The sequence below is a fragment of the Osmerus mordax genome, chromosome 1 (assembly GCF_038355195.1).
Source record: "Osmerus mordax isolate fOsmMor3 chromosome 1, fOsmMor3.pri, whole genome shotgun sequence".
Lineage (NCBI taxonomy): Eukaryota > Metazoa > Chordata > Actinopteri > Osmeriformes > Osmeridae > Osmerus > Osmerus mordax.
Window position 1 is genome coordinate 17,476,990 of NC_090050.1, and position 14,999 is coordinate 17,491,988.

General features: G+C 37.8%; 1 protein-coding gene and 1 long non-coding RNA gene across 2 annotated transcripts; both read left to right on the top strand.

The window, feature by feature from the left end:
* Nucleotides 1-4,806: 4,806 nt before the first annotated feature.
* On the top strand, nucleotides 4,807-7,724 carry LOC136945013 (homeobox protein Hox-C11a-like). Its single transcript, XM_067238964.1, has 2 exons — nucleotides 4,807-5,512; nucleotides 6,669-7,724. The coding sequence occupies exons 1-2, from the start codon at nucleotides 4,822-4,824 to the stop codon at nucleotides 6,899-6,901; spliced, it is 924 nt and encodes a 307-aa protein (XP_067095065.1). The 5' UTR covers nucleotides 4,807-4,821; the 3' UTR covers nucleotides 6,902-7,724.
* Nucleotides 7,725-11,616: 3,892 nt separating this feature from the next.
* LOC136950110 (uncharacterized) lies at nucleotides 11,617-14,668 on the top strand. Its single transcript, XR_010877471.1, has 3 exons — nucleotides 11,617-11,951; nucleotides 12,036-12,091; nucleotides 13,489-14,668. It is a non-coding gene; the product is annotated as an uncharacterized lncRNA (long non-coding RNA).
* Nucleotides 14,669-14,999: the final 331 nt, after the last annotated feature.

Consider the following 14,999-nt stretch of genomic DNA (forward strand, 5'->3'; position numbering starts at 1 on the left):
TTGAGCATTTTATTATGGTGCTTTATAGTCATGACGTGGTAGATAAACGAGCCTATAGCTTACCTAGCGATTCTGTCATTCAGTTTAGCTATCTCAAAAACCGCAATGGCAATTTCCGGAGGCTTTTGTGTATTTAACATTTGCATATTTGTAAAATATATAAAATTTAGACTTGATATGATGTCTTGCCTCGGTTTTACAATATTCAACAAGGCAATATCCAACTCAGCATTGTTAAGGAGTGCACATTCTACTTTATGGAAGGGTTACTTATAACTCAATGTTCAGAGCCTGTATTCAAGCAGTAGACTTAGCCTATATCATAATTAATACATCGTCAGATGGTGTTCAGTCTATTGTATCCTTTGTCACACAAAAAAGATAATTCAAAAACGAAAAGGGTGCGGTAGACCTCTTACTAACAATAGAAGAACCATCTGATGAAACGTTCGATTCTTAGATCTAGACAGATTTTGTCACGTTCCTAAAAAAAATCTGTTGTAGAAATATATTGAACCTTGGGGTTCTGTTTAAAATCTTTGATGATTTCATTGGTTAAAATGAGTTATACACAGAAACCCTTTTATTTGATTGCAATAGGACAGATATTGAGCCTTTACCAATTCGAACTACAATCATAGAGCACCACATAGCTTAAACGACGTCAAATTAAATGATGGATTTCAGTTGAAATAAGCACGTGTTATGACGCGTTAAGATGAAGTCCACTAAGTTGAAATTGCTTCACGTTTTATAGCCTATACAGAGATGGGTCTATATTTTTAAGATTTAGTATGATACCACATTATCAACAATAACTTTTTGACCATAGCATATGATATAGGCTATGTAGGCCTATAATTCCTCATTTTCTGTGGATTTTCCGGTTGACTTCGTTATCCCTATTTTAAAGTATTACAATATCTGTCAAAATCTAAGAATTTAAGTTGACTTTGCATATTATTGTTGACGAATACCGCAGTGACAATGAAATTGCTAATTTGATGCAGTGTATGAGCAGAATCAGTCCTGTCCGTATTTCTCTGAGCCTAATGAATCTAAAATATGTAGCCTATTTTGTTTCTGATGTCCAACTCTGGATCTGTAAACTAGTTTTAGTGTGTAATATGTTTTGTGCAGAGTAGCTATGCTAATTTTACACATAGGCCTACATAATGCTGCACAATGAACGTCCTCAAAAACAACCTCAAATGTGGAGTGTAAAACCATAGCCTAGGAACAATCGGTTGATATGTGTTCGTCAGGTGAACGTAAACGTTCTCGGATCTTTAAAGACATTGTGCTTTCAGACAACAAGACAGTGGCCTATTCAAGAGATTTTTAGCCCAATATTCTTGGTTTTATCCAGGATTTGCTCGAACACAACAAGAAATCTGGTTACCTTAAAAGATCAAGAAAAATCCATAGCCCTGCTGCATAAACTAAACCCAGTAGGCCTACGTTATTTTACGTAGGGATAAGCCTACCATAGGCCTATTGTGTACTGTTCAAAAGGTCCAACCCAAAACTTCCGAAAGTAGGCTCCACGTTTTAATATATGAAACCTATAATAAGACGAATTTCAAAATCGGATTGCGCATTCTATAATATCTTTAAAATGTCAAGTGTATAGCCTACTTAGGCTACATATCCCGTAGCCTAATATAGCCTATGTACTTATCAAGTATCAATGACGTACAATTGGCTTTGAAAGTCCTCAACTGAATGTCAAGAAATTGCTTTAGGTGTGTGCTCGTCTTCATTTCGTTGTGTAGTAGCCTATAATGTTCTAGCCTCACAAAAAGTGCACACCGTTACGTTTATTGAGCTTTTCCGTTTTTGACAGTTAACAAACTGCTGATCAGCATGCGCATTGATGTACACCATTGTTATACATACCAACCCTCTGCCGCAGGCCTATGTTGCTTTATCAAATGTAGCCCCTTACTGGCAATTAATTTCATTCATTTGTGCCTCACTGCTCCACATCTACATCCTGTCGCTGTGGCTTGGTGCCTTTACCAGCAAACTCGATGAAACCATGGATTTTTGTTGACTCTTGAAACTGTTCACAGCTCATACAACCGAATTTAATTGCTTGGCGAACATCCAATTAAAATGATCTAGGCCATGGGGGGACAATAATATTGCTACATAGCCTACGCTTAGACATATAGAGTTTGTTTTAGTTCGGCTTTATGGAGAGCCATTCAACGGGACCGGGTTAACAACAGTTGAGGTCTGATTTTAAGAATAGATTGTAGACTATGAATGGATTAAGGTCTGCGTTTCTTGTAACTTTAAGAAGGGAGGCGCTCCTTCGATTCAACAGACACATGTCGTAAAGCCTGCTCTCCGACAGTGTTGTTTTCAAGCAGAGAATGGCAAATATTTACAACACCGAGCTCTCCTTCAAGTCTCATGACGTAGAATTGTTTTCAGGCACACTGTGTATCGAGAAAGTTTATTTGAAATCCTTAACTAATGTTCAGGTCACAAATAAACAATAAAATACGTTGTTCCGCAAACTACAAAGAGTTTGGTGAAAAATATAATTCACAGCATTTATTTGCAGCGAGAGCTTGCGTAAGCTCTGTCTTTGCTTAGGCCTACATTCTTATAGTTTCACTGACACAATTGTAGATTTGTTGTTGTTGTTGCAGATACCAGGTTGGTAGGCCTATCTTAGAGGGCTCTATTTGCTGCATGGAATTGAGAGCCACTTAATGGTCATACGCGGCCGACAGTCCAGGAAGAGGATACTATTTTTATGGCAGGCTATTTGTTTATTAGTTCTACTGCTCTCCGGGTGCAGTTTATGTTTGTCGCCATTCAATCTAATATTTTCGTGACAAGGTGTACTGTAGCAACATAGTAACAAGCATTAGCCTATAAATTAGCCATATCTGCAACACGCCTTATTGAAGTTCAACAGCTTTCTTGGTTGTATGAACTGACTATACAATGAAGAAAGCCACATCTTAGTACTGATGGTATGGCTTCTAACAAAATTTTAACAGCCTATATGAAGTGGTCTAATAGCAAGCCTGTATATAGTCTAATAGCATTGCATTAAGTAATGGCATCGCTGTTTATCACTGATTAAGAGAAGACTAAATGATTGTCTATTCTACAAAGGTTTCTTTCAGTTCAAGATGAGAAGAAAAGTTGGTTTACTGCAGCTATTCTGTGTTTTATGGTGGTTGCTTACAGAAATTTGGTGGTCAAATTCAAGTGCTGTGTCTGGGCAGCTGTCTGGTTTCTTTGTACTTGATGGTAGGGTTTGGGTTATCTTGCGCCACGACCTTTTTATCTGTGGGAAATTGGGCTGTTGAACTAGGCTAACTGACAAACATAAATAGGCCTACCACAAACGAAAGTTGTGTTCAAGTTCATTTTAGACTATTGTAATCTACGCTGAAATCCATACAATTTTTACATCTACATGTTTAACATCTAGGCCTACTTCACGTTTATGCACAAATTATTGGGTATTTAGTATTTAGTGTACTCAACCAAAGACCAATCAAAATTGTCCGATTAAAAAGTATCCATAAAATGTGATATTTTCTGGGTTTTAGCTAAAGATAACAAAATGCGTTGGCATCAAGGCTAGAGCATACAGAATAAACACATCGTACCACGGATGCGATTTTACAATAGAACAAGAGGAATAAAAGCTTTTTATGCTTATAAACGCTCCTGGGGGTATGGCCATGCACAGGGAACAATGACAAATGGCATGACAAACCCCATTTATTAAAAAGAGTAAAAATCTACTCTAATCTACCATTTAGCCTACTCATAGACAACGAGTACAATGTTAGTTCTTTTTAGCCTTATTCATTTCGCCCAGTCTAGTCAGTAGGTTGAAAAGTAAAGTCAAACAAATGCGTACACTGGACATAAAGATGACTAACTACACCCGCAAATGCGCGCTTATACGTATCTTTCTTTCCTGTATTTTTTCTTCAACTTTGCCCCCGTACATCCCCCTACTCCAATACCCTCACACCTTCACACACAGCGATTATGAAGTTAAGCAATGATTTTGCCAATGCTTTGGTATATTGTTGTGTTGACCTAGAGTTTCACGTCGTCAGACACTGCACTATTGTGAGGCTACTGGCAGTAGACCAATTAGGCTACTTATTACATTAGGTTCTTATTCTTTATTCTATTCATTCTTCTGGACGAGACGAAATAATGAGAATGACTGGCATACACACAAAATATCCCAACGCATGTGCATGAGGATTGGCCTCAAATTTCAGGATTAGCCTGAAATCAATAAATGAAACCGTTTTCATATGTCACTCAAACTAGAATTATGATAGCCTATATAACTATAAATTCGTTTAATAATTTTCTAAATTGAAAATCCAGGTGAAATGCCAATGTTATTAACAGGGGAAGTGTTTTACTGCACTTTAGTTTAGTTTTTAGAAAAAATAAAGTAGACCTAGAAAACAAGAATATGACTTGTAAGCATCCTTACCTTTTTAAATTCATAGTAGCTATAATTCAGCGTGTTATGACCTATAGATATTTAGATTTGGCTATAAAGGGTAAGATATCTGATATGGGTGCCCATACTGATGCTGGTTTTGAAAACCAATCGTTTGAACCTCCTATATCTTACCTAAGTGAACCACTCCTACGCATGTAAGTGTTCCAAATTGATATATGACAATATCTACTTTCGATCACGTGTCTTGGGGCGACTTAGACGGATAGCGCGTCATCTCGCCTTTCTAAATTTTCTCCTTCTGCAGTTCGAATCCTAAACATCTATCTTGGTGCAAGAGAAGGGGAACTACGATGTTTAACTCTGTAAATATGGGCAACTTCTGCTCACAGACGCGAAAAGACAGGACTTCCGAGTTCGGGGACAGAGCGAGCTGCGCGTCTAACCTATACCTCCCAAGCTGCACTTACTACGTCCCCGAATTTTCTGCTGTCTCCTCGTTTTTGCCACAGGCCCAGTCTCGGCAAATAACCTATCCTTACTCAACAAACCTCTCACAAGTGCAACCGGTACGGGACGTTTCCTACGGTTTGGACCCTTCAAGTAAGTGGCACCACAGAGGGAACTATGCGTCCTGCTACTCAGGGGAGGAATTGGTACACAGAGACTGCCTTCCGCCATCGTCCACCATGACAGAAATGCTGATGAAAAACGAGAGTGTGTACAGCCATCACCATCACCATGGCTCCAACCACCCTTCCACTGGCTTCTACTCGGGTGTCGGAAAAAACAATGTTCTTCCACAAGGCTTTGACCGCTTTTTCGAAAGCACACACTGCGGAGCGGAAAATAGCTCACCAGAGAACTGTGCCCCGAAGGGCGACACCAGTAAGCTCGATTCGGCGTCCCAGGCGCCTGCCGCCCTCCCCAGCGCCGCAGATCAGGAGAAAGACCCAGAGGATGAGGAAGAAAACACAAATTCTGGTTCTTGTGCTTCCTCATCGGGTACGAAAGAGGACAACGCCAGCAAAACCAACCACTCGAGTAGGTATCGAAGCTGTAAATGGGGAAAAGGTTAAGGGACTAGCCCGGTGTTTTGTCGGTCAGATTTTATGTGGAGTTTTATAAGCATTCAAAGGATTTTATTATAACCTACAAAGCTCTTTCTTCCAACAAGAAGAATTTTTACGATGGGAAAAGACTTTGAAAAAACGATATGTTACACTCAGGCGCAGCTATTCCAGTCTGTGAAAGTTTAAGAGCGCGCTATTGTGACAAATGCTAACTTTGATCATGAACTTGCTCTGTTTTAAGGGATGTTTCGTCAGCCTGTCAAATGTAAAAAGCAATTGGGCAGAACACTGCTTTTCGGCGTATGTGATTTAAGTAGTCTCCGCATCCTGCATGGGTGAACATTGGGTGAACGCTGATTTGGACGATCAGATCATTGTTATAAAAAGTTTACAATATTTTAAAGTTACCTAACGGTATCCTGCTCAAATTGCACATGTAAAGGTGCACTGTTTTGGAGGTTTGCAATTCAAAGATTGTATTAGAAATGTGATGAATATGAAATAAAAAGTTAGGCTTTTGGCTACTTCTAAGCAACAATTATAAAAAATGAGGCTATTCTTCTTTAGATAGCCTAAGTGAAATGTATACTATATAGCCTGCAGTAATTCAACGCAGCTTACTGAACACTGATAGCCTACAGAAACTAAGCAGGCCCAGGCGCTTTTAAAGGTGTTTGTTGATTCATATTTGTGTCACCTAATCAATATCAAATCTTTCACGGGTTAGTTTGCTGCAGTCATATCATTAGATGAATCCTGTAACATCAAATTACATTATATAATCGTAATTCTTATGTTAATGTATTTCTAGATGGGGCTGTATCAGTCAATATCTCCTAGAGATAACTACATGAAAGTGAAAAAAAATGTGCAGTAAGATGCTATTTATATTACGACGACCAGGTGTGTAGACAAAAAACGTAATGTGCAGGTGGTACTGCGTGTTAAAAACATGTTGTAGACAACACCTTCCCCAATCATTTGATGAATTTTGAATTCTTACACGTTGATCACGTTGGCCCAGTAGCCTATTACGTTCCTTTAGGGTTTGCTTGTGAAATACAATTTGAACATAATTCAGTCTCAATTCAATCGTAATTCTCTTGTTTTTCCGCTATCACCCTAAGGTACTCCACGTACAAGAAAGAAGAGATGTCCATACACGAAGTTCCAGATTCGAGAATTGGAAAGAGAGTTCTTCTTTAATGTGTATATCAACAAGGAGAAACGGCTTCAGCTCTCCAGAATGCTAAACCTAACTGATCGTCAGGTCAAGATATGGTTCCAGAATCGCCGAATGAAAGAAAAGAAGCTAAGCCGAGATCGCCTGCAATACTTTTCTGGCAATCCTTTACTGTGAGTTATGGACTTAATAATCATCTCAACTGCCACACACAATACATTGATTGCTTTGGAGGACAAAGCAAAAGAAGATCGACTTCTGAAAGAGGGTTTTAGGCAGAAACGCTGGACACTGGGATGATAATCAAACATGAATAAGGTTATTTTGGTAATCATTTCTTTGAACAATTAAGCCAACAAAATACAAGACACCAGAGAATGATATGCTGAGACATTTGAGGTAACATAGTTTATTTCTTGTCTGTAGGCTACAGGCAATGTATTCCTTCAAAGATTTGTAGCCTACAAATATGGCAACACCAGTTGCCATATTTTGGCAAGAGTGTTCGCTGACGTTGTTCTTTAGCCTACTCGTTCATTTATTCATAATTTACAATAACGTGCAATTCAATTGAAATTCTCTCTCTAGCTATTTCACTATTATAGGCCTAGGCCAACTGACTTTGCAGATAGGTTTGTCTACCAAATGAACCGACTTGAGGACAACTAGCCTATAGTATGACGAGTCTATAGACTATAGACTCATCATATAGCCTATAGGCTACACAGATGTATTATCCTACCCAGAAGACATTTTAAGATTGAATAGTCTGTATTGATTGTATAAAAGCGATGCATTTAATTTCCTTGTCCATTTCATCCCTTGTCTATTTTAGCAAACTCCTAAAATTAAGTTAAAATCTTAGAACCTCATGGTTTATTATGATGGGATTTTAAATTCATTGCTTGCCGTTCACGTTATGAGATTACGTCAAATATAGCCTATGCATCGAGTAAAAAGAATGTAACATGAAAATAAACGAATATGGATTCTAAAATAAAGAGAGAGTTTTGAGAGTTTTCGTTCTATATTCAAGCCCATAATTTCATCATTATGCACGGAGCATCTTGTTTTACATTCATACCAACAAACTCTTATTTGTGGGGTTACATCTCCAAACAGTTATGCCAAAGGAGGTCGTTGCCGGCACAGCCTTTTATCAATAATACACCACATAATAATAATGAAATATCTTACATGCTCTTTAAGAGTTCACATATACCATGAGTGAAGCATACGGGACTGAGCTCGGTGAGATAATCTGTGTCCACAAATCAATAAAATAAAGATAGGCGCAGGCTTATAGCCTACTGTCAATCGTAACATTTGATATTATAATTCTTGCAAGATTGTTACAAGTAGGCTGGGGCACAATTTGTCATGAAATGTGTGCACATTTTTTAAGTGAAAACATTTTACATTGGTTTTCGTCCGAGTATGAATGGCTAAATGTAGTCTAAATGAAAATGAGTGGCTATAGAACGAGAATGCGCAGAGCTATTTTTAACGCTGCCTATACAAAAGGAATTTGTCATGAGATATTGAGATAGGCTAAAAGCTGAACATATCCACAAGTAGTCCAGTCTAGACACTGCCATCAAGACTGAGGCACTAAACACCCCTTTATTGCTCCGTCTGCCCAGTTAAGTGAGACTCCTTCCGCTCTAAATGTTTAAGATTGCTAAAGATGTCTATGGACGCAAAACCGGACAGGCTACCGCAATTTAAACACATTACGTAGATACACAATTCTCATGTGAATACACTTCCATCTAAAATTGACATAGCATACAGTTCCCCATTTTATAAACCAAAATAGGTCTACGTTCCAGTCTTTGGTTGATGTGTTGATTTGGCTGAATGGGCACACAGTCTGGACACCATGCGATGATGCAAAAGTTAAATATTTAATTTGCAAGACTGGAAAAAAAGGTTTTGTCTTTGAACTTCTCTGAAGTCAAGGCCATCACCTTTAACCTTACGCAATAAAGTTTAATCAGAAATGTGTTGCCCCCCGGAAATGTGGCTTGGCCTACCAACTGGTAAATGAGTGGACCTAGCTAGTGATGTTATGGCATGTTTGGAAAATACAGCATTTACCTTTCTCATTTAAAAGTCATGCAGTATTTATATATATTGGTTAATGGTGGTCGTTTTGCAGAACGATTGTCGTCTAGATTTCAAAAGATTAGAACTTTTTTTTGCAGTCTTGACAAAACACAATAACCTGCGAGTAGCAATGTTTTTTTTTTAAATTGACATAAATGTGAAAATTCGGTTTTCACTATATGCTACTTCTATCTCTATCTTATTTTGTTTTTCACATTACAATTGTATCAATTTTCAGACAAAACTGCATGGATTGCAACAATACGTCTTTCAGCCTTCTATTATACCATGTTACACATGTAGGCCTACGCTGAATCATAGGTGATCCTTGAATGCGTTCAAATAACAAAAATAACAAAATTGGGTGTGAAACGTTAGAAACACGCCTTAAATGTCAATAGATTTCGCTACACTCCTTTTTCATACATTTAAATAAGAAGTCGGCTATTGACATAGTAGGTTAATATTATTCCTTTCATTTAACTTCTATATTAGTGATGACATCTTGAGAAGAGAAGTTAATGTTGGGCTTGGATCAGTGTTGAGATCAAGACTCTCACACTACCACTCCCCGCCGGGAGACCTTGGACCTGGACTGCAGGCTGTTCCACAACTCTGGGCCCCTCTCACGGCATCAGATATCGTGCACCTCTTGCTCCCTCATTTTCCGCATTTGGCGTTGGGTCTGGACCAAAGGTATCTGGTGCAGGAGATGGTGCTTTGTCTGGTGGTGTCCAACGTCATTCAAATGTGTGTACTGGACAATATTGGCGTAGGTAATCGAGACATACAAAGGAAACTGATGTGATCAGGTAGGATTCGTAGATGATAGCCTACAATATACATTTATGATTATATTGGGGCTCACAAAATCATTCTGCGCTTTCTAATAGTCTGGAGTTACGAAAGGGACTCCAGACGCTTCCGCATCAGACAGTAGTCTAAACTGAATAATAATCCATTGATGTGGATTCCAAATTACGTATTCGATCGAAACTAATACGGAAGGATCTAAATTTCAAGTAGCCTATAGTCTTGCAAGTGGGCTAGGCATATTGTTACATATTGAACATGTGGAGAGCACGTTTTAGAGGCCTATAATGTCAGTCTGTAAGTCTAACATGTTTTGCCATAAATTAAGTTGATTTGGTACAGTGAAACATATATAGGCCCTGTATGGTCTTCTAGCACGTATAGGCCTATGTGTTTCTGTGAGTGCCAGTGTTATGGACATTGCACGACAAGTGTTTAAACCACAGTCCAGTCTCTGATGTAGAGAATGTGTTTAATGTTTTTAAGACAGTAAGTTGAATACCTTTGAATATCTTATATCCCACCGGGCAGTATTATTATTAGGTTTAACACTGCAATGTGTCCAATAAAATTTATCTGACTTCGTTGATAGATAAGAGGCTATTAGCCTAACTGAAAATACATCATACGGTTACAGTATAGTCATTTCCTATCAATCAGTACTCAAGCATGTAGCCTATAAGGGACGTCGTTTAAAATATAGGCTAGGTAGCCTATAAGCGGACATTTGGGGTATGTCCGCAAATAGAGTGAGGATAGAAGTAGCCTATAGAGCGTGGAACGAAAACAAAATGAGGCTATACAATGACAGTAGGCTATATTCCTCTCAATCGGCCCACGTCTAAAAAGCTTAATGTTTATATTAATATTATTGTTTATATTTATATATGAGGGCTAGTCAATGACATGTCCCAAATGGTGATAATATTACCAAAACATGTAGACTATCGTCTGTTATTTTGTCATTTAAATCGTACAAGGCATATTTTGTCATTTAAATCGTATGAGGCACATTACACCCAGTTTTAATGAAATAACAATAGGTTTTAGTGAAACTACATATGTCTATTATCAGTACGAATTGGCAGTGGATTCTACTCTAGCAAGACATTGAAATATACAATTTCATTATTTCATTATAGGCTGTGTATAGGGTAATAGTTAGGATTCAAATGGAAAATATGGCTGCTGGTCAACGAAGTCAATTAAAAAATAATTAAATCCTAAATATTAAATATTTAAAATAATCTATATCTCTTAATACCTTTCTGAGTCTAATGGCTTCAGTAGCCTATGATATGCGTCCTCATTTTAATTGTACAATATAGGACAAGATTATTACATTTTGTACTAGCCGTCTATTATCATGTAATCATGTTAACTTTAGCCTATAGGCTAAGTAGGTTTGCATTGTAAACATTTGACTGGGCAAACGGTTTAGGCAGTCAGACAAAGTATAGGCCTACTTTTAGTCCATGGAAAACGATTGACGTGTTCTGTTAGATAGTCACAACAAAAAATATAGTGACTATCAAAGAAAATACGACAATCAATAGGCAAACCATTGTCTGCGGTCCTTTTTGCATTTTTGGTGTATTCACACATGGTTTTCACAAAACGGCTGTTGTTGCGATGTGATTCCTGCTAGATGGCGTCCCTCACCGTGATATTACCAAAACTTGACCTCAATGTCGTCACTTAGTGTGGTGCGCCAAGGCCACATTCAATCTCCGATTGGTCTGAAAGTCACGTGGTATGGTTCTTGAGTTGGTGTTTTGTGGTGCTCCACTCCCCCATCTCAAATATCATAAGATAATAATATTCGTAAAGGACTCAGTAAAGTGTATATCTCAATTAAATGAATGCTAAAATACATTGCTTGTACCTTTCATGTCAACCAATTGCAAGGAGGATTATTCGTGTGCACAAAGATTTTAGTTTACTCCGAAATTTGAGACAGAGTAGAATGTTTGATGCATAAGAATGATGGAATTGCGTCTTCACTCTTTCAAAATGGAAGCATAGACTCAGACAAAAGCGACAAAATCACCAGCTAACTCAGCTTATTTATTCAAGTATTTTTATATACACGTATGTAGCCTATCCCATTTCGCAGATGCCGATGTCCGTTCGTCTGTTTTTCCATCATGTCGATAGAGTGGACAATCCGTTAGTTCCACGTCCTGAAGATAAAAAGAGGACTGAGACAGGACAATGTCGAATACATGTCGTTCTAAACAGTATCTTCGACTGGATTGCCCGACGGAGCGTCAGAGATAGCATGTGAAGGAGAACGGACGTGGATGTCAGTTAGATTTTTAAACATGCACACAAAATCCTGAGTCGTTATAACTTGGATGTATACCGATAAGGACTCCTTTTCTTGCAGAAACAGTAAAGTAATATCTTCCTAAAACTGACATAATTCCAACAGGGAGGTTAAAGGTAACAACACACATTCACACATGCATGCACAAGTACGATATTCATCAAATGCAAATTAATTATGAGTTTATCATCATATCCTTTATCATTATATAGATCTTATGGTTTGTTTGGATAGGCTTAATATTTCCAGTAACGTTCAATTCTTATTATTATGAGATTATGTCCTTTTTTGTAAGCTCCTTGATGAATGTCTTTGTCAGTTTTAGTCTAAAATTGTTGTGGAGAAAGTACAAGCTGTTATGGTACTTTTGCATTCCTTATATTGTCTATTGTGCAATCCCAGCCATTTTCTTGTATTTGTTTTCAAGTCATTATTGTAGGTCTATTCCAAAATAATAGAAGCCTAAAAGTGCTTTAGTAGTATATAGAAATATCAGTAAATTGTGTTTGCGTCAGATTGAAATAATGTCTGCACACATCATTGAACTAGGCCTATGCGGCAGCTGTCTTTAGAGTGGCTTCAAATTGCGTAGGGTGTTGAATACATCATCATGTGGTAACACATTTAGCAAATAATAGCATATTCATTCTAATGGACGCAAACTTGATAAAAAATGGGCTATTATAACATGCCTCATAATGATCCAGCACATGATTTGCAAGCTAATGCATCTTGCATAAGTTGTAAACAAGAAGGATAATTGATCAAGGTAAAGCACAATGAACGCCTAATTTGCCTTTTAATAGTCAAACATAACCCATAATTCAAAATGAGATTGTTTAGCCTAAATAACAGTTTTCAAGGTAAATAATTGTCCTCTAATTAAAAATCAACTAGTAGGTGATACTAGCTGTACTGGACACAAGGGCCCGAGTTGTATGCGGGCTCTCTCTCTCTCTGGCTATTTTGTCATTGATAATGGTCCGGTTGTCTGCAAACAAGCATGAAACAACCTAAGACGAAACTACAATAATTTTGCCACAAGCAGCTAATAGTTCGTCTGTTGCAAGAGACCTATTTCCGAATTGTTTTCTAAAAATGTGAAATTAGTGTTTTACAGGCTTACTTTGCCATAATTTAGCTAAAGAAGCTCATACACCCTACTATTAAACGGACACAAGTGTGTTCTCTATAGCTTGTATGGAATATATAGACATAGTTTACATTGGCCTAGTATACACAAAATTACCCACGGAGGAACTAACTCTGCAACGTTGTATTCATATAGGATTCAGCTATTTCGTTTTGATCGAAATGTAAATAAGGACAATTTGGTTAATCGACTATCCAGGTAGTTAATTTCAATATATAGGCTACTGTTGTTTGAAGCCAATGGTTATTTAACCTATATTATTAATATATGGAGAAATATTTTCAAAATACTTTACATGATTTATCAATTTTATAACCCATTTGCTGTTTTGATAATTCCACGAATTTGTTAACTTTTCAGGGGACGTGCAGTAGGCCTACTGTACAACTAGTTGGAGAAGGCCGGTGAAAATGGGCTCGCGGCGAGAAGTCGACGGTCCCAATACAAAACAGGCAATGGAGCTATTCTTGTGGAATTCTATCGTATTTGACTCGAGAGCGCCGCCTGGAGATAAGATATGGTGTAAATGTATCTGACACACATGACAGAACCAGGTTCCAGAATAGACGTACAAAGCTGAAGATATTTAACAGGGTTTTGTCCGAGGGCGTAGGCCTATGTCTATTTATCCAACCACTCACTTTGCTGTGAGGAATATTGCATAAAGGAAAAGTGGCATAATCCATAGGGCTAACATGATAGATCACACATGCTAGTCATTTAAAACATATTGGCAGGTCACAAAATATAGACTACCTTACAGCCTTAAATGTTTCCAAAACGTGACAGTTTGTATAACAGATAGCTGCAATGTGTGATAATCAAGCCTTTTGTTGTAGAATTGTGTCGTTACTGTCACTTATTCCACTGTTCCGAATGCAATTATTTGATGGTGAGATATGTTCCAATACAATTATGTAGCTAATATGTTGCATTTGGACTTGGTGTTCTGTAAAACATCTCAAAAATCTACCTTAAGGAAAACTAAAGACACAAGTTCATCAAGACATTAAACGGATACTGAGGCATCCTTTTTCCTCGTGTCCTCTCCCTTCGTGTCCTTTAGGCTATGACTTGCTACATGGGGTGATTGGGCGTGTAGGGTACTAGTTTCAATGTAAATGGAAAGACCAACCATAACGGTGATTTAAATATTAGCCAGGTGACCACAATAAGTCAAAGTCATAAAATTGTAATGTCAGGATGGATGCAGTGTAGCGCCTGAGGTGGGTTTTATGATCTTCAAATATAATATGCGTTGCCGCAGTTAGAAGCGTAAAAGGTGACGAGGAGGAGGTCTACACCGATGTTGCCGCGGGCATGGGTCGGCTTCAGCTGTAGTGTGCGAACGCTGTTTTCCTGGAAAGAAAACCAATATTTCGGATCATATATAGAAAAAAGATTGCAAGGAAAGGAAATCACATGTATAATGGAGCAATATCAATAAGAAGGTCCCCGTAGTTGCGAGACGAGGTAGGACTTACCCCTTTATTTTCTTTGCTTTGAACAAGATGATGTCTCGTGCTGGTTTATTTAGAAATGTTTTAACTGGAATCATAATAAAAAGTTATTTCTACTGGATTTTCTATTTATTTATAGAACTGTGTTTTAGATTTGTACGGCATTAGGCCTATAGCATTGGCGATGTTCACACGAGCGGTGACTCCGGATTATTTGTGACATTGTTTACATCTCTTCTTCATGCGCAATATCATTTAGCCAAAATATATTATCGTTGGTCACCTTCATACATAGTCAGTGATTGGTTTATTATAGATTAATTTCACAAATTAAAAACTATGATCGCCTCGTCATTACTGGACTGCACACATTGAAGACGTGAAATGTATCGCCATGTGCATAATCTTATA